This window comes from Melitaea cinxia, chromosome 4 (genome assembly GCF_905220565.1).
Source record: "Melitaea cinxia chromosome 4, ilMelCinx1.1, whole genome shotgun sequence".
Taxonomy (NCBI): domain Eukaryota; kingdom Metazoa; phylum Arthropoda; class Insecta; order Lepidoptera; family Nymphalidae; genus Melitaea; species Melitaea cinxia.
This window is the reverse complement of record NC_059397.1, coordinates 18,418,368-18,439,585: the sequence shown is the minus strand read 5'-3', so window position 1 is coordinate 18,439,585 and position 21,218 is coordinate 18,418,368. Positions and strand designations below refer to the sequence as shown.

The window sequence follows — 21,218 nt, the reverse complement described above, 5'->3', positions numbered from 1 at the left end:
TTGTGTTCCCTTGCGGCTTTTACCAGCTTCGGGTTCACTATTGTTCTAGAGGCGCCTGTGTCTAGAGTCATTTTGCAATCCGTCCCGTTAATAGTTCCCTGAATCGCAAGACTATTCCCGCTGCATGCCTGGGAGATAACAGTTATTGGGGCTTCCTCCGCGTCAGCCAGTACTCGCCCCTTAGTCCTGGCTTTTATTCGTTTCCCTGCTCCCGTGCAAGGGACGGAGCCCCTTGTTTTTTCAGCTCCTCTATTTGTTCCTCGATCCTTTTCATCCTTGCTATCTGGGTCTCCTTCTGCGGGCAGTTGAGCTGAAGATGACCCCTTTCGCCGCACTTGTAACACATAACTCCAGAACTTTTCTTCTTAGGAGCCTTAACCTCCCTGACATCCTCAGAGACCTCGCGGATCTTATGGGTCTGCCGTGTGTCATGGCGAACAGCCTCGACCTCCAAAGCATGCGCCAATGCTTCCTTTAACGATGTATGGTGACGAAGCCTCACTGCAGCTCTGACCTCCAGGTCTTTGATTCCGTCAACAAATGCTTGAACAATATTCGTGTCTACCATCTTGGTGTCTGCTCCTGGGTGTGCTTTCCTGACGAGTTTTTCAATTTCCAACGCCCATTGTTGTAGTCCTTCTCCTGAGCGTTGGACTCTGTCACGCAGTTGGGCACGGAACACGTGCTCCAGGTGTCGCTCCCCGTATCGGGATTCAAGTGCCTCCATCAAGTCTTGGAACCCGTTTCCTGTACGTGGCAGTGCTTCCAGAACCGACAAAGCTTGCCCTCTGAGCGCAACAGTGAGAGCGGTCAGGCATTGCTCTTCCGTCCATCCGTTGGCAGTAGCAACCGTCTGGAATTGTTGACGATAAGCGTTCCACGGAGTAGTACCGTCGTATGGAGGCACTTTCACTCTTGGTCCTTGCGCCACTCCGGTACTTCCACTTGACATCGCGGCTCCCGTGGTTTCAAGACGCACTACTTTCTTCTGTAATTCAGTGAGGCCGGTTTTCACATTTTCAACATCCAATCCCAACCCGGTAACTCGTTCTTCCACTACGTCGACATCTTTTCGAAGCTTAGTCACCGCGTCACTAACATCTTTTACAGCCCAAAGCGTTTTTTCTTGGAGCTCTTTTTGTTGCCCTTGTAATTCTTGCAAAGCACCACGAATTTCAGCCTTTTGTTGCTCTTGTGATTCTTGCAAAGCACGAATTTCAGCCTTTTGTTGCTCTTGTGATTCTTGCAAAGCACTACGAATTTCAGCCTTTTGTTGCTCTTGTGATTCTTGCAAAGCACCACGAATTTCAGCCTTTTGTTGCTCTATTAATTTAATTAAACTTCCTAACTGAAGAGCCACTTGAGAGTCTGTAGAAGCTACGGTGTCGCTGGTGGACGTGGTAAGGTGGGCGGATCCAGTGGGCGGAGCTTGAGACAAAGTGGGCGGGGCCTGAGTCTGAGTAGGCGGGGCCTGAGCCTGAGTGGGCGGGGCCTGCGTCCGAGTGGGCGGGGCCTGAGCCCAAGTGGGCGGGGCCAGGGGGGCGTGGTCAGTGGGCGGGGCATGGTAGATGGGGTCAGTGGGCGGGGCTTGGTCCATGGTGGGCGGAGCTTGGTCCCCAGTAGGTGTGGCCTCCGCAGCTCGTTGTGCCCTTGTCCTGACGCCCTTGAAGTCCTTGGAGTCTTCTCTCGGAGTCAATGGCATCTCCAAATCTCACTTCCGACACCAGTTGTTACGTGTTAGGGTTCGAAGGATTTGGAGAAAAAGACCTGCTGACTCTTTTCAAGACTTTATTCACTAGCACTAGGTCCAACACAAAGCACTAGGTTCAAACACTAAGCACTAAGTTCAAACACTAAGCACTCCCAATGTCCTCAGTCGTAGCCAATGTCGTAGGTTTCGCTGGTACCACTCTTGATCACTAGTTTTCACTCTTGAAGTCGCCTCGAAGATCGCTCAAACTGAACTGTACTCGCTCGCCTCGCTGCGGCTATTTATATCGGCCGAGACGAGGCCCAGACCATTCTGGAAAGTTCGCGCATATACCCGGTTTTCGAGACTATACTTCTATAGAGTTCCACAGTTGTTCCTCTAACGCCATCTAGTATTGAGTAGAGAGTTTCATGCGGTCTCTGTCTTTGCGTGGTTTCAATGGTTGCCGCTAGATGGCACTAGTTTCTTTGTGTGTCCTTAACAATACTATCAACGAGGTACTTGTTACTCTTTATACAGTTATAAAAACAGTTATTTTAGTTAGGGGTTATTCAAATATCAATCAGGGGATATTCAAATATCAATAATATATAGATTACTATCTATACTCTATAAGTACAAATAAATAAAATTGGAGTTTCTGTTTGTAACATTAAAATAACCGCATTTAACTAAATGCGGATGTATACACGGTACATATATTAAAATAACATTTTTTTACAGTATTTGTCTGTCTGTCTGTCTGTTTGTTCCAGCTAATCTCTGAAACGGCTGGACCGATTTTGACGGGACTTTCACTGGTAAATAGCTGATGTAGCAAGGAGTGACTTAGGCTACTTTTATTTTAGAAATTTATTTATTTTATAACTGCGAACTGAAAAATAGCTTTTTGTGAAATTCCACGCGGACGAAGTCGCGGGCACAGCTAGTTATAATATAAAAAAATATTCTTACTAATATGGCACTTTAATTTTTAACTGACTCGCTTTTTCACTCGACTCCTATATTGCTCTACCTATAATTCGTTATTCTTATTAGGGATTAATTTTATTATTTACATACAGGTAGTAGGTACTATTTATAGATACTGTGCCAGCAGTGACATAAATGATATAGGAAAATAGCAAGTATAAAAAATACGATTTTTAAATAAATATTTCTCGTTTTTATTTAGATATCGTCTGCTATCGATCATTCAAAACGATTTTATCTCGAATTATTATCTCAAACGCGGGTCATTTATTAAGGTCCATTTACTTCTATTAAAAACATTGATAACACGTGAAAACCGTCTTAAACCGGTATGAAAACAACAATAATTAGGTATCACGTATATTTTAATACTAGCTTTTACCCTCGGCTTCGCTCGCATTGATTTTTTTAAAATAAAAACTATCCTATGTTACTTCTAATACCTCCAAGAATATGTGTAGGTACAAAGTTTGAAAAGCGTAATAAACAAACTTACATTAACATTTATAATATTATTAGGTGTAGGGATTTTACTAATAAAGAAAACACATTTTGATTTCGAATAGTAGCCTACGTAGGTGCCTATTTAATTACGTAATTAAACTGATTTTTTGTGTAAAATATGAGTAGGTATAGTAGTAAAATTTAAGAAATTAGTAGCATACCCACCTACCTACTCATAAAATATATATAGACATAAAATAACTAAATCTATTGGATGTTAATATTATAAGAGTAGAGTCAAAAAGGCAATAAAATAACGAATTTTTAATACGGTTACTATTTTACAAATAAGCGCGAAAGTTTTAGCGGCCATAAGCAAGGGAAAAATAACCAGTCAAGAAAGGCGCACGAGTGGTTTTTGCGTGAAATCATTGTACGACGATGTGATTACCTCGCTCCACCAGACCCACTTCTACTATCAGAGACCTCAAAATTAATTTCTGCCCAGGTTAACGGCCTGCGCTCAACAACTGTGCCGATATCTCTCCATAATCTATAGGTACTCTATACCGCTGACCGCTAGCCAATTGTTTGAAATTTTCCGTTTATTATGTCGTCATTTGAGTTCTATTTCGCAGGTAATCTTTTTAACAAACTTTTGTTCTTTAGATCTCATTTATGGTATCAAACTAATACGTATTAATATACCTAGAGGACAAAGCAAATTTTAGTTTGTCATAGTTAACATGTAGTTAACAAGCTAGCGTGACGTAGTCCTAAATGATTTTAAATTAATAAGTAAGTGTACGAATCTTACTGACGTACGATTAAACAAGCAAGATAAGAACATAGCAAGTGCGAGTCGTACGTCGACTCGAAATAAAGCGTCTTAATCAAAAAATTCTTATTCAAGTAGGATTCGATAGTAAGTAGGTACCTTCAAAAGCATTTTTGAATCATCATTTTGCAAATTACACGTGTATAAACGTAATTTAATTAATTATAGATTATGTTCAGCTGCCACCGACTCGGAATATAGGTCCTAAACTACTCATTACTACTTAAACTAACTCAAAAATGTTTGCAATTGTATGTTATAACGTCTTACGTTTTATATAATATAGGTAGTCTTTATTAAAAAAATCAGGAGTCAAGATGGGAGCATTATAAAAGGAGAATAATGTGTGTTAAAGAGATGGAAAGAGAATTTTGAAAGTTTGTTCGAAAGAGAGGAACTTCCTAGGAAGTGCAGGTAGAACATACGGCACCTTCCATGAAAGCGAGTATAAATGGTGATGAAAGTGAGATAAGCATGGGTGAAATAGTGAAAGCGTTGAAAAGTATGAGATAAGGTAAGGCTGCAGGGTATGACAGGATTACCGTCGAAATGCTGAAGGCTGGACATGGCATAGTGGCTAGCCAGCTGTACCGCCTTTTCAATTTGTGCTGGCGAAATGGGCAAGTACCGGAAGACTGATGTAAAGCCGTAATCGTCCTACAAGGGAAAAGGGTCACGGCAGGACTGCATAAATTACCGCGGTATAAGCCTCCTCAGCGTCGTCGGTAAATTGTATGCAAAAGTGTTGATTGAGAGGGTTCTGAATGAAACAGACGAAAAAGTATGGGATGCACAAGCGGGATTTAAAAAGGGGCTGGGATGTACGGATCAGGTCTTTTCTTTGCGGTGCATAGCCGAAAAGTGTTCGTGGATTTAGAAAAGGCGTATGATAGAGTGACGAGGAATGAATTGTGGTCAGCATTGTCCATGAATGGTGTGAGCAGTGTCCTCATAAGAGCATTGCAATCTCTTTATAGGGATTCTAGTGCTTGTGTGAGGATAAACGAGGCATACACTGAATGGTTTAATATCGAAAAAGAAGTTAGAAAGGGATGTGTAGCATCACCGTGGCTGTTTAATCTGTTCATGGAAAATTGTTTGACAGATTCAAAAGAGAATGAAAGTGGGTTGAGAATGAATGAGTTACTCGTCAAATGAATTCCTCTCTCTCTTCTCTATGCTGATGACCATGCAGGAGATGATAACTGCTATGCATGGAGTTTTTGTAAGAAAGGGAATGAAGATGAATGTAAAGAAGACGAAAGTAGAAGAGATGATGCAGTGACAGACTGCAATATCGTGAGTGGAGATGAATAAATTGAACAGGTGAATGAGTTTGTGTATCTGGGTTTAAAGTTTACAAGAGATGAACAGTGTGAGAGTGATATTGAAAGAAGAGTGAATGGAGGAAACAGGATGAATGGAGGATTGCACTCTTTTATGAGCAGTCGGAAGGTCTCTAACAAGGCTCATTTGGCTGTGTATGAGAGGGTGTTGGTTCCGACACTAATCTACGCAAGTGAAAGTTGGGTATGGCAGAAGAAACATGAAAGCAGAATAAATGCAGTTAAGATGAGAGGGTTAAGAAGTATAATAGGAGTTAAACTGAGTGACAGGATAAGAAGTAGTGAGATAAGGAAACATTGTGGTCTGAAAGAAGACGTAGTGACAAAAATTGAGAAAGGTATATACTCAGATGGTTTGGTCATGTCGAGAGAATGAGTGAAGGACGATTGACGAAAGAAGTGTATAAGGCGAGTGTGAATGGAAGGGTTGGAAGGGGTAGTCCTAGGCGGATGGTCCGAGACCAAATAAGGGACGTCTTGGGACGTCGTAAAAGGCCAGGTCAAGAATATCCTAAACCGAAGAGCATGTATGAAGGGAATAATAAAAGTGGACGAAGCGAAAGAAGTATGTAAGGATCGTAGCAAGTGAAAAGAAGTTGTCTCTGTCTACCCCTACGGGAAAGAGGCGTGATTATATGTATGTATGTATGTATGTAATTAAAAAGAAAAAAGAAAAAACCTTATTTATTAAGTGATGTGTTATACTCGTATTTACTCAATAAAACTAACCTTTAAATGAATTTCAACAGCACCTAAGTGTTGGTGAGATGAAATGGTTAAATTTATTTTACGAAAACAATGTTTTCGTGAATCTGTCTCAGACACCTTGACCTTGAACGTAATTAAGGTTCATTTTGCAACTCACGAATTAACAATCTGCGTGACGAGCCTATACGAACCAGTGGGTTCAGGTTTTATTCCTGTAGAACAACTTTTTATCTCTGAAATATAACGTCTCTAACTAGCCTCTACCGGGAACTTAGAAGTTATCCTCCAGTCTCATTATCTCTATCGTCTTGTAGAAACAAAGTGCAACGTTACTGTGAATGAATTTTAAAAAAGGTAAGAAATTAGTTGTGTCATGCTTATTGAGAGACATATTTGATATCTGTTTTAAATCTTACAAAAGATGCATACAACTATGAAAGAAAAGAAGATCGTAAACTTCATAATTTTTAAAGCCTTTAACAGTAAGTATAATGTTAATAGGAATAATTATTGTTTTCTAATGTTTACGCGAATTTCACTCATTATAATATGAAACAACTTTTTTGGATATTATCGCGGTTTATTAAGTTTTTAGATGCTCATATTAGAGGAATACTTAGATAATGTTTATATCCCTAAACTTGACCTTATAACGAAAAACAAACATTATTGACTAGCGCGAATGCGAACTCATAATAAGGAACACAATCATATTACATCACGCGCAACGCGAATCAAGATATCGCGAGAGTGGCATGATGAATTGGTACTTATATATAAAACTATCAACTTTGCTGGTTGTGTCACATTTCATAGTACAGTACAGTACAATGGTACAGATTTGAAGATTATCTATATTTATAAAAATGAATGTTTGTCTGTACTTATATTCTTTATAGAATCGTAAATTATGCATTTGATCATGTCATGATCGAGATTAGCAAGGTGTTGTGCATGAGCCCACAAAGGTTTCTGAGTTGGTACGACCAAAAAAAAGCATAGTAACACATGTTAGTAATTAATATAGCGATTAGGATGACAATATTACTCGATTTATATTATATGGGTATTTTAAAATATAAAATGCTAAATTTATAGAGCCTATTTCACCACTAATTCCACCAAGTGTCGTGGATAAGGCTATTTTACGGATGATGATATCCAATAGATAAAAAAAATTTGAAGTAAAACTTCTTTAAGCACGCTTGACTTGGAGAGTAAGCTGGTGAATGCGTGACGAGAGCGTTATGAAAAGTGTTTTATGGTGAGGCGAAAGCAAATTGAAAGGGAGATGTAAGTTAGGTAGAGCTAGAGAAGTATTACTTCAGGCGTGTTTATTTAGACGTATTATATTTGTTCACCATAGAATTCCACTGTAATTATGAGATATATACGGTATTAAAGAATATAGCCACCCCCTCTCTTCCCGTGGGTGTCGTAAGAGGCGACTAAGGGATAACACAGTTCCGCTACCACCTTGGAACTTAAAAAGCCGACCGGTAGCAGGATAACCATCCAACTGCTGGCTTTGAAATACACAGGCCGAAGACGGGCAGCAGCGTCTTCGCTGTGACAAAGCCAGTACTGCGGTCACCAACCGGTGACTATGGGCAAAATACATGAGTTCACGTTATTTTTGGCGCGAACTTGTGGAGGCGTATGTCCAGTAGTGGACTGTATAGGCTGTAATGATAATGATGATATGAGATATTCCTATTCGCAAAACTTAATCTAAAAGCTGTAGGTACCTAGTTTATTAATTGAGCTAATACAGGTCTAATGGCCTTTTGTACCTTCTGCTGTTAAAGCCTAATAGTAGCTTATTTGCATAATAAACTATTCACAACTGGTGAAATAGCTCGGCCCTTAATCTACAAATCATATTTTCCTTTTTTTTACCCGTCATTTAAAGGTAGGTAATAAGTTACCTTGTGATCTTTCTCTCCATATTTGGGTTAATTTTGTATGCAGTTGACTTAGGAAAATTGTGTTAAAAATTATAAAGTATAGTCGGAAAAACAACATAGTCATTATAATTTTATGAAGCGAACACATTCGCCTTCCGTCTCCGTCAGTATCGGTACGGTAGCGACGGTGACTGGAAGTCGCAACATACGCAATTATTGCATCATAATATCGTAAGTGCCGTTATAACTAACAAACTTCTAATTTTTCTTCAAATACTATTAAACTACGGTCTTAGGAAAAATTAAAAAAAAAATCATCAAAAATCCGTGAAATATTTCAGTCTGTGGTTGAATATTTTTACGTAGGTATTTATACAGTTTTCAAATAAAACTGTTTTTGATAATACTTACCTGAGCTGCGTTATTTGAACATTTACTTAACGTAAAAAGTTATCGTAAATTCAAATAATATTACTAATATACAGTAATTTTCATCACATATATGTACATTTCCGAAAATTATGTATAATTAGGTAAAGTATTCTAAGTAAACAGTAGAAGTACTTTTCTTACACCTCCATACAAATTTATTTATTTATTTATACTTTAGTGTACACCATAACAACATTTTAAACAATAAACATTTAAAAACATTTACAGACTGAAGTACAAGGGGAGGACTTATGGCTACTTAGCCATTTCTTCCAGACAACCTTAACATAACTTAAATTTTACAAATTTAACATAAGTAACTTTTTAAGTTTTTGGTCATACTAGCTTATGCTACTCTAAACATATATTTTTTAAAAAAATAATAGACTTGTTAGGTACTTTCTCGCATTCTGTTCGATCCATGAAAGCTTCAAACTATCTCTATAATAAATTTCATCTTCATGAATATGTATATTCATATTTCATTTCATGTTCTCTGAATCTACTAATTAAAAAAATTATACGTTATAAAGCCTCTCAGCAAGGTTAAAGTCTATGATAATGAGTGATGAAATAAATAAATAAATACTACTTAATCTTCGCTAGCAATTAATTATTATCAACGGTGTCTATAATTTTCTTTGAAATTTATTTTATGATTTCTCGTCATAAGAAAATTACAATAAATTGCAACTGAATAGACGATAAAACACTGATGTTTCCTTAAAATTTAACATATACAATCAGAATTACTTTTTATATCATAAACTAATGTGTCATGGTTATTTGACTAAGTAGGTACTTGTAGGTACCGTAAAAGATTTAGGTACACATCAGATTAGAAGCAGATAAAACGGAATTCTTTGTAATGCTACTCTTTTATACAAAGATTAAATAAAAAACAATCAGCCATGAAAAAAATAATAATAATAATATTAATACTCAGTCTTGATCATTAATCTTTTCTCGGCATATTTAATCATTGTTCAGCAACCGGTATAAATCAATTCTATCTCTGATTTTGCTTGCTATATATAATAAGACAGACTTTTAATAAAATTCGTAGGTATAGTTATAATATCAAATATCAAACTTGTATACGCAAAGTAACAAATATATATGATTGAAATTATTGCAATTTACGTGTTATAACAGCTACGTCTTACATCGTTTACGGCAATTTATTTATTGATTTGTTGCCTCGCCTGCATGGCACTTTTAATGAACCATTTTTTATTATACTTTCAGTAAAACATGTCTTCCGACAATATATTTCGTTCAAGATCACAGGGTGTACCCTCTGAGGGTGTGAAGGACCAGTATGCCGATGGAAAAGCAGCAAGAGTATGGAAGAAATACATCGGTGACAGCAACCAGAGAACTAAAAACTATAGAGAATTCTTAACGGGCTTGCTTAAGAAACATGGATGTGAGAAAGTGTTGGATGCAGCCTGTGGTACCGGGTAAGCTATTTTTAGTTACTGACTTAATTTTGTAAATAAAAGGAAGTTATCACCGTGTCGAAGGGATTAAAATTTGGTTTATAAAATAAAGAACAATAAAAAACATCTCTATCTATATCTATTCAGATAAAGTATTCACTCTACACCATTCTGTTTATTCTACTTATATTTATTTTTAACTCATCTTAATCACGAGATAATAATTTCGCCTGCGTTGCTTACTTAACTATTGTATAATGTATTATTAATATATTTATTATGAAATAGATCGACGGCAAAATATACTCTGTTAAAAAAATCTTTGTAAAAAACGTTTAGCGCCAATGTTAATCATTGGCTCTTAAAACTTGAATTACTTTATACTAAATTATTGACGTATAAAACTTCTTTACGTACGCTTGACTTGGGGAATAAGCTGGTGAATGCGGGACGAGAGCGTTACGAAAAATGTGATCGGGCGAGGGGAACGTAACGAGAGAGATAGAGAGATGCGATCACACGTTAACTTTCTCTCATGGCCGGTTACGTTTCGTATATCTAAGACACAGTGTAGGCATATTGCTAAAGAAGTTTTACTTCAGTCGCGTGGTCTGAAGCACACTCGTTTTTATTTTGCTATATTTTTTAAAGATTAGAAGCTAGAACCTCTATCTAGTTTTTAAGAAATAATAGTTAGAAGTGAAAATTTCTCCGTAGTTATAGACTACACAATCACTCATCACTTCAGCCTAATACAGTCCACTGTTGGACATAGGCCTCCACAAGTTCGCGCCAAAAATGGAGTGAACTCATGTGTTTTTAACCGACTTCCAAAAAAGGAGGAGGTTCTCAATTCGACTGTTTTTTTTTTTTTTTTTTAGTATGTTACATCAGAACTTTTGACCGGGTAGACCGATTTCGACAAATTTTGTTTTAATCGAAAGGTGGTGTGTGCCAATTGGTCCCATTTAAATTTATTTGACATCTAACAACTACTTTTCGAGTTATATCTAATAATGCGTTTTTACTTGACGCTTTTTTCGTCGACCTACGTTGTATTATACCGCATAACTTTCTACTGGATGTACCGATTTTGATAATTCTTTTTTTGTTGGAAAGGGGATATCCCTAGTTTGGTACCATGATAAGGAAACCAGGATCGGATGATGGGATCCCAGATAAATCGAGGGAAACTCTTGAAAATCCGCAATAACTTTTTACTGGGTGTACCGATTTTGATAATTTTTAATTTAATCGAAAGCTGATGTTTGTCATGTGGTCACATATAAATTTTATTGAGATCTGATAACTACTTTTTGAGTAATCTTTGATAACGCGTAGTTGCTTGACTATTTTTTCGTCGATCTACGTTGTATTACTCGTCGATGTAATTGAAGTCGGTTTTTTTGTTTGCGAGCAAACACAATTATGCCCATAGTCACCATACTGGGCAGGCGGGTTGGTGACCGCAGGGCTGGATTTATCGCACCTACACACAATGCTATAAGCATATGTTTTATTGACTGTTTTTGTTAAACTTGTGTCTATAAAACGGCAAAGTATTTCTTTATTGACTCAAAATTTGATAATTGGCAAATTAATTTGTCCGAACGTAGGGCAACAACGTTAACTATTTGTCGCGGAATTTATTTTTATTAATTAAAAAAAAAAATCTAAATTGCCGAATCGTAATGTGAATGTCTGTATATAGGACTTTTAAAAAAATGATTAGTAAAATTAACTTACAAGTTTTAAATAAAGGTTATCAAAAATAATGATATTACCGACGTACAGTCTCATTAAATAAACTTCATTAAAATTATGTTGAATATATTTTGACTTATTGTTTTATGAGTTCGATAAAAATGTCACAATTAAATGAACTGTACAAAATGCCTGTAAACTGTTGGGAAGCTCTTCTCTCCATAAATGAGAAGACGGCGTGTAATTTAATAATTTACCTACAATGGCTAAAAATTTATAACTAAGTTTTTTATGTGCTGTGTGGCTACGGCACTAAAGAATTTAGCCACCCCCTCTCTTCCCGTGGGTGTCGTAAGAGGCGACTAAGGGATAACAAGGTTCCACAACCACCTCGGAACTTAAGAAGCCGACCGATGGCGGGATAACCATCAAACTGCTGGCTTTGAAATACACAGGCCGAAGACGGGCAGCAGCGTCTTCGGTGCGACAAAGCCAGTACTGCGGTCACCAACCCGCCTGCCCAGCGTGGTGACTATGGGCAAAACACATGAGTTCACGTTATTTTTAGCGTAAACTTGTGGAGGCCTATGTCCAGCAGTGGACTGTATAGGCTGTAATGATGAAGTTTTTTATAACAATCGGTACCGACGGCTTTACGTGTCCCCCAGTAGTCACTACCCACAAGGGTATACCCTCAGACTAGAAACAATATTTGTATAAATGCAAATATCCTAGAGGGAGAATCGGATTTTGATGTTAAGGGAACCTCTCGCTTAAGTATCGGTTCGGTTATCGGATTACAGTTAAATGGTATTGAACAACATTATTTAGTTAGCTATCTGTTACCATACGTTAAGATATATTAATGTTTTTCATAATTTACTGTCATTGTTTTGATGTCGTCAGCGTGTAGCAAAATAAGATAGGGAGTTGACCTCTCGTTACTGTTTATATGACGAAATAACTACCTATTGATAAGTGTTTAAATTTTAATTTATTTTAATAACCGCAATAATAATTACACTGATATGCTCTTAAAGTTTGAGCCCGTGTTCCTAGTCGAATAAATAACCCAATGAGGAGTTCTTTTTTCGTTTACGTAAAATAATGCATTTATGTTAAGTGCAAAAGGATCTTTAGGTTCAAAATCCCAAATTTTAATTTAGTTTTTAGTCTAAATAACGATCACAGCGTGAAAGGTTGCAAATAATAAGGTTTTAAATAATATTATATTTTGTAGATTGTAGCATATAGGTACATAACGTAATTATATTGTTTTCAGCATAGACTCGATGATGCTGATCGACGAAGGTTTTAAGCTGGTTTCAGTGGATGCCTCTGACAAAATGTTAAAACATGCGTTAAAAGCCCGATGGGAGAAGAGAAAAGACCCACGATATGATGAATGGAGTGAGTAACTATTGCTGAAAGAATTTCATTCATATGTAAAAACCTCCAGGACGTATAAAGGACTTTTGTAAAAACTGCTTATATTGATAATTTTGATAAATAATCGTTGAAAGAATTTTTCTTTATTTTTGCATTTCTTTTAAAGATAGATAATTACTATTCGATTTAATAAACGTTGCATGCAATCATTAGAATGCCTTTACTTACAGTAATTGAAGAAGCGAGCTGGGAAACTTTACCTGAAGATATTGAACAATTCCTGCCTGGTGCACAATTTGATGCAGTCATTTGCCTCGGCAACTCATTCGCTCATTTACTCGACGAATATGAGGATCAGAGAACTCAGAAAATGTGCTTAAGAAATTTCGCCAAAGTGTTAAAACCTGGTGGTCTGTTGTTCATCGACCACAGGAATCATGATGCTATGATCAACAGCGGAGCTACTCCAGGACATTCCATTTACTATAATGTATGTATTATTTGTTAATCACTATATATATATATATATATATATATATATATATATATATATATATATATATATATATAAACACGATCTGGAACCACATTAGACATTAGCGCTTTAAACATTTTATATATTTATAAATAGTAATTATAAAGCGAAGCAGATCAACTCTCACCATAGTAAATTTTATGTATTTGAAATTACTCGAACCAGAAATTGATAAATTTATATTTAACATAACATAACATAACAATACACTTTATTGTACACCAAAACAGAAATAATACTTAACAGATCGATTTTAACAGAGTATCATAAGGTACAAAAGGCGGCCTTGTTGTTGTTGAAAAGCGATCTCTTCCAGGCAACCTAGAGGCAAAAGAGATGGTATTGTGTCGGTGTAGGTGTACAAATTGTGACATAAACGTGTGAATATATTTACTTAACACATACATATAAGTACATACATACATACGTACATACATACCTATACATACGTAAGCGCTTGATATTGATAATTTTTTTAAATATGTTCGTTCATCTTTCAATGTTATCTCATTTTTACGGTAGTCATGGTCAAAAGTCATGTTATAACTGTATAATATACTATAGTTGTTTTTTTTTATCATTGCCCTCATTTTATTAACAACGATATTAAATCTTATGAGTGAGTGAAAACATTTTTTGTTTCATAATGTTTCACAATTCAGAAAATAATATTATTTTTAAGTTCTTATTATCCGGGTATTTATTGTACTATATATAAAATTCTCGTGTCACAGTTTTCGTTGCCATACTCCTCCGAAACGGCTTGACCGATTTTGATGAAATTTTTTGTGCTTATCCGGTATCTATGAGAATCGGCCAACATCTATTTTTCATCCCCTAAATGTTAGGGGTAGTCCACCCCAAAATTTTTATTTTTTATTTTTTAGACAAATTTTTTAATTTCTATTTTTTTATGATACAACATTAAAAAATACATACAACCCTAAATTTTCAACCCTCTACCATCAACCCCTATTTTTAAATAGCGTTTAGCGGCAAGAAAACGTTTGCCGGGTCAGCTAGTTGTACTATAAAATTTATCTTATTATTCAAATTCAGTTACCAAAACTGAAAAACCTTTAAATATATTATATTAAAAGGTTTTCCTTTTCTTTAAATATCTATGTATGGGTTCACAGATTTAAATACAGACCTCAAATACTCGTACTCTATCATAATAATGGTACTACTTACTTATACTTAAAATTAATGTTATTCAACTAAACTCGAAATGTGAATGTTCTGTATAATATTTCCTCTATTAAATTAAAAAAAAAAGCACGCGTTGGCGCAACGGTTACAGCACTGGTTTGTACCTGTTGCGCTGGCGGTCGCGAGTTCGATCTCCGCACATGACAAACATTTTTATGGACCATACAGGTGTTTGCCGTGGTCTAGGTGTTTGCAGTCCTTGTGGGTCTCCCCACCGTGCCTCGAAGAGCACGTTAAGCCATCGGTCCCGGTTGTTATCACGTAATCTGAAGGCGATCGTTACTGATAGTAGGAAATATATCCGCCATATGCGGGTGTATTGGAGCAGCGAGGTGGAGTAAGCTCTGATCCTTCTCCTACATAGGGAAAAAGGCAAATACCCAGCAGTGGAATATTACAGGCTGAAGCGTAGCGAGCGTTAATAAAAAAAAAAACTTTATATAAATATTTTTCTATTTAATTTTTTTAACTTTGTAAACGGCACTGGCTATATTGCACTCCACATACACACAACACACACTCTTATATAAATATAGACTATGTGATGTGTTTCGGACGCATGACACAAAAGCGCAGCCATCTTGGGTCTTATATTTATTATTAATATTTTTTTTACATTTATAATAATTTACAAAATTACAGTGCAAATACCCAGTAGACATAAAGACGTCTGTGCTAGTAGTGCGCGGTAAGGCGGAGATGATAACGCTCGACTACTGCATCGACGCTATTGAAGACGATCTTATTAAGGAAAAGAGGTAATAAGACAATATCTACTATCATAAATCAATCAATAAAATCATAAAACTCAATACGGTATGCCAAAAAACAGTCAGTATGTCATGGCTAACTAAAAAATCCGGAAAATAAAATTTCAAATTAGTGAAACATTATTGCTATTTTAATTATCGTTATTTTTAATGGGAACTTTTTATTTATGTATTTACATTAGAGTTTTGTCGATATGGCTGTCATTGTATTAATAAATGTTTACGTAAAGCTTTTCAAGCAAGAGAAAAAAAATTTGATAAAATAAAAAATAAATTTGAAACAAACATTTTACTTATACGGAACTTTCATTTTGAGGTGATATTCATTTTGAAAACTCTCTATAGGCCTATTTTTGGCGCTGCTGTAGACAAGCTACGGGAGACTCGTTCATAATTAATTTAATTTTAGTATATGTTTTGCACCTACATATCGCATTAGTTTTTTTTTAGGAGTCCCTATGTTTATTTTAAATTGAACCTAATAAAAACCAACATACAATAATTATAATCGCATTGTAACACGATCAAGTTGCAGATTATTTTCAATGCAGTTGTCAAAACATAAAAGTTATAATTAAAAAATATTATTGCAGCGAATTCCGCCTGTGCTACTACCCACACCGGTTGCACAATTTCATTAGGATGTTAGATGAGGCGTTCGACAACCGCGCCAAGCACAGCATCTACGCTGACTTCAAGCCCCTGGAAGAAGTCGACAACCCTGCATACTACATACATGTTATGCAGAAAGCGCTTAATTGATAAAACTTAAGAATAGTGTAAAGAGCCATTTATTAATTATGTAAAGATGATTTTGGCAATTTTTAACCACTCCAGCCCCCACGTGGGTGCGTAAGATTTTTGAAACCCCTCCTCTTTATTCATACCTAAGATTCCGTTTCGTTTTTCAAAACAATAAAATATTGTTAGAAAAGGATCAGTTACACCAAACTTTTAGAACGAAATCAAATATTTTTTTTCAACAGATGTTATATTATTAAATATCTAGTCATTGGAATGCCATTTACCAGTAGGTAAAACACGCAAATGAAATATGTTCCCTGGTGAACCACATGACCGCGCGATTTCTAATATAAAAGATCGACTTGGAAAATATAACGTAACGTAATCAGTTAGACCTCCCCACAAACTAAGGGCATGTTAATTTTTCTATTTTTTTTTATACATAGATAGGCTGGCGTTTGACCGCTATTTCACCTGATGATAAGTGAAAATGCGGTCTAAGATGGAGCACGCTTACCTAGAAGTAACCTATTCACTCGCGACTTAAAGATCCCCAGGTCATAGCTTTCAGGAAACACAGACGCTGGTAGAGAGTTCCATTCTTTGGCCGTACGGATCAAGAATGTACTAGCGAATCGCTTAGTGCGTATAGGGGGAATGTCAACCATATAAGGGTGACGTAACGCAGATCGTCTGGTTGTACGATGATGGAAGGGGGAGGGCGGAATCAGGTCATGGAGTTCTTGCGCACACTCTCCGAAGTGTATCCGATAAAAAACCGACAGGCCGGCCACCCTACGCCGATGATGTAAGCTTTGCAGCTTTGTGGCGACCAGTGCATCGTCACCGATGAGCCTCCTGGCTCGTCTCTCAATTGATTCAAGAAGCTCCAGCTGGTACTTGGCTGAGCCATCCCAAAGATGAGAGCAGTACTCCATGCATGATCGAACTTGTGCTTGATATAAATTCAGAAGCTGTTCCGGAGTGAAGTACTGTCTCACCTTCGAGAGGACGCCCAGTTTTTTGGCAGCTGTTTGAGCTTTTGCCTCTATGTACGAGCCAAAATTGAGGGTGGATGTTAGAGTAACGCCAAGAAGCTCCAGGTGGCCGGATATGGGCACGGGCACACCTCGGAAAGAGGGAGTCAGTTGGAAAGGACTCCGTTTTGCCGAGAAGAGACACGCCTGGGTCTTAGAGGCGTTGAACTTGACCAGATTTGCGTCACCCCAATCAGAGACGGCTTTAAGGGACAAGTTCAGACGCTGAATCATGGCTTCCCTCAGCGACTGGATCTCAGACCCACTCGCTCGTGCGTCGGACATGTAACGCTCGACAACGGTGCTGTCATCTGCATACCCAAAGGTCCCGGGTTTGAGCAGGTCGTTGATGTGCAGCAAGAATAGCGTTGCCGAGAGTATAGACCCCTGAGGGACCCCGGCATTGATGACCAAACGATCGGACTCGCAACCGTCTATAACCACGCGAATTGATCGATCCCTCAGGAAGTCAGATATCCAAACACAGAGAGAAGCGGGTAGGCCGTATGAGGGAAGTTTGCTAATAAGGCCATCGTGCCAGACCCTGTCAAATGCCTTCGAGATGTCGAGCGAGACCGCTATGGCTTCCCCGTGTTTCTCGATAGCCTCACTCCAAATGTGTGTGGCATACGCGAGAAGATCACCAGTGGACCGCTTGCGACGAAAACCGAACTGACGGTCGCTAAGAAGATCGTTCTCCTCAAGGTGTGCCAGAAGCCGATTATTCAGTATACGTTCCATACTCTTACAGAGTATGGACGTTATGGAAATTGGTCTGTAATTGACAGGGTCAGCTCGACTGCCCTTTTTGGGCACAAGCTGCACGTTAGCTTGCTTCCAGGCTTTCGGCACTTGTCCTGTCGCTAGAGAGAGACGAAACAGACGTGTCAGGATTGGAGACAACTCAGGTGCGCAAGTTTTGAGTACTATGGCAGGTATTCCGTCAGGACCACTAGCTTTATTCACGTCCAGATTGCGCAAGGTTTTAAGGACCTCTTTTTGACGAATTCGGACTTCAGACATGGACGTCTCGCATCGAATCGAAGAAATTGGAGGTGTGGCGCTGCCTGAGTCTAAACATGAGGATTCCGCAAAGAGTTTTGCAAATAGGTTTGCCTTCTCCTCTGTGGTGTGGGCTAGTGATCCATCGGGTTTTAGCAGTGGAGGTAGTGAGGGGCGACAGAAGTTCGACTCAACCGACTTAGCCAGGGACCAAAAGGCCTTACTACCAGGTGGGTATGACGAAAGCCTAGTCCCAATTCTGCCAATGTGGTCAAATCGAGCCTTCCGGAGAGCCTTCTTGCAAGACTTGGCAGCTCTATTATAGGCTTTCTTCCTCTGGCTCACATCTGTTGTCTTGTGGTTACGAGCATCGACCCAGGCCAGGTAAGCAGTGTTCTTTTCTGCTTCAGCACGAGAACGGTCAGAGTTGAACCAGGGTCGAGCTGCCACGGAGGCTGAAGCGTCAGTGAATGGAATGTAATACTCCATTCCCTGACGCAGCACATCAGCCACAGCATTCGCACATGATGAAGGATCATCAGAGGAGAAGCAAATCTGCCGCCACGGGTACGATGCAAAGAAAGAACGCATCTCATCCCAATCTGCTGACTTGTATCGCCATATTCGCCGGGTGCCTTTGGGGCAGGGAAAGAGCGGCGAATAAACGGATACAGACTTCACCAGACAGTGGTCGGAGCTGCCTAAAGGCGATGAGACCGAAACCGAATAGCGGTCAGGATCTGTTGTCAGCAGTAGGTCCAAACAGTTGGCAATATGCGAGTCAACATCGGGTACCCTAGTTGCTTCTCGGACTAGCTGGGTGAGATTGAGCGTTGAAGCGAGGTTACGAATCTCTCTACCAGCGTGGTCAGGTCAAAATCCTCTGGACCCTTACGTAATTAATGAATGGCCCTAATTACGTATTTTGTATAGTTTTTTTCTTAATTCAATTTTATATTGTATAATAAATCGCTTTTATATTGCTAAGTAATTGTTAAGTAGCAATATAATAGTATAAATGTTAATATCACAAAAATATGAGATTAAATCACAAATAAGCTATAAGAGGCTCCTAATTAATATAAAAAAATATATATTTATCAACACACAAAAAAGAAAGAACACAATCTCTCTCTGTCTTTAATACAATAATTATGGTCACCTTAGTTGACAAAAAAAGCTGCCATTATGTATACGTAGTTACAACATAAAAATATCAAGATTCAGATTTAGTATTTGAATTGTTAAACATATAGGTACCTACAAATAAAATGATAAGAGACAATAAATTGTTAAATTTTATTACATCATCTTTTATTTTTTTATACATTCTGTTTAAGTTACATAGGTATTTGGTAACATAAGGATTATTTTCAATTTTGTAGTTTTGGTTTTTTTTTCGACTTATGTTAGAAAAAAAGTTGCAAAGATATATGAAAACAAAATCCTTAAAGTGAGTTTTTTTTTAATACAAAACGAGATTGTATATTTGGCAACAAATTTACCACATCACAGGAATTACCTAGCTAGCCTAGAAAATGCGCTCTTCGATATACTTTTAAAGATTAATAATGGAAAGTAGGCTGATCGGTTTTGGGTTCTCATTGTCTGACTGGTTTAACAGGCGTGGCCATCCTATGAGGCGAGTACATAGACATATAATTATACACTTTACGAGAATTTTCGAATGCACCGCTTTACTGTTGAGTTGTCTGTGATTCCCACCCTAAGTATGGGTGTGTTAAATATTTATTTATATGAACAATAAAATTATAACAAAAAGCACGTATTTATTTGGCTGTTACAAAAAGCACAGGCATTAATTTCCTTACCTTAGGAACTGACGACCGTGTATGTATGCTAAATATCTATATATCTTCTGTTATATTAATACGTGAAGGAAAAACTTTGTACTCCTTTTTATGAAAATCGCACGGACGGAGGAGTATGAAATTTCGCACACTTATAGTTTATATTGAGGAGTGCAAAATGCTAATATTTTTTTAAATTATGCATAAAAATACATTTAATAATGTATTTTTATGCATAATTTAAAAAACACACACACGCGCGCGCGCGTATATACTCTTTTGTTTATTATTATATCGAAGTATAGTTTTTGACAACAGAACCTTAATAATGTTTAAACATATAAATTATATAGTTATAGTCGAATTTCGACCATTGCGTGACCACTAGTATTTATGACTTGCTGTATAGTTTAATTTATTTACTGTGTTCAGAATGCTGTGTGGTTACGGCAATGAAGCCACCCCCATAATTGCACTTGCAATTGTTAATGCACTTCTTAGTCTATGACTGGAGGGAGCTAAAATATGTTATGATATTAATTTAATAAGTGTGTTAGGAGTACCTGTAACATACTTATTGCAAGTAGGTATGGTATCAATACTAATAGAGTCTTGTGAATTCGGGCTGACTCTTATCCAATAATTTAAGTATAATTTAAAAATGTTCTTATGCCTATTGGAATATATTATCGTATGTATTATATTATGTATCGTATATGTGTATGCGTGTATGTATAAGTATCATATTATTTGTATCTACGTGTTATTATTATGTATGTGTGCATTTATATATTGTATAATTATGTATTTATTATGTATTATATTTTTATTCTCAATATGTTTAGATTGTACACGCTAATTTTGCGACTGTTTTATAAGTTTCCTGTGGCAGGACTACTGGAAGAGATTCCATCATGGGATAAGTAGTGCCTTTGTACCAGCATTGTTTATAAGAGCTATTTCCTTTTGCTATCTTAGTGTACATAAATTGTTAAATAAAAAAAGTGGACCGTTTAAGTAATCTTTTCATCATTTTTATTCTCATTATCACTTTGTTATGTCTGTAAATTCAAAAATTGCTAAATCTCATTTTATATTCATAAAATTGTTTTCTTTTTTAAACTAATACATTCTTAAATTCACTGTTTTAAATTTCAGTATAACACAAAAATCTATCAATGTTCCGTTTTTTTTTTTTTGTTTGTACATTATTT

At 37.0% G+C, this 21,218-nt stretch overlaps 1 protein-coding gene across 1 annotated transcript; it reads left to right on the top strand.

Moving 5' to 3' along the window:
- Positions 1-8,089: 8,089 nt before the first annotated feature.
- Positions 8,090-16,217, top strand: LOC123669973 (glycine N-methyltransferase). The gene is made up of 6 exons (XM_045603482.1): positions 8,090-8,157; positions 9,607-9,821; positions 12,787-12,914; positions 13,124-13,383; positions 15,283-15,398; positions 16,004-16,217. Exons 2-6 carry the CDS (start codon positions 9,613-9,615, stop codon positions 16,170-16,172), a joined length of 882 nt encoding a protein of 293 aa, XP_045459438.1. The 5' UTR covers positions 8,090-8,157; positions 9,607-9,612; the 3' UTR covers positions 16,173-16,217.
- Positions 16,218-21,218: the final 5,001 nt, after the last annotated feature.

Coding starts and splice junctions, on each gene's coding strand:
- LOC123669973 (XM_045603482.1), top strand. CDS start 9,613: ATGTCTTCCGACAATATATTTCGTTCAAGATCACAGGGTGTACCCTCT. Junction 9,822..12,786: donor GATGCAGCCTGTGGTACCGG/GTAAGCTATTTT, acceptor TATTGTTTTCAG/CATAGACTCGATGATGCTGA. Junction 12,915..13,123: donor CCCACGATATGATGAATGGA/GTGAGTAACTAT, acceptor CTTTACTTACAG/TAATTGAAGAAGCGAGCTGG.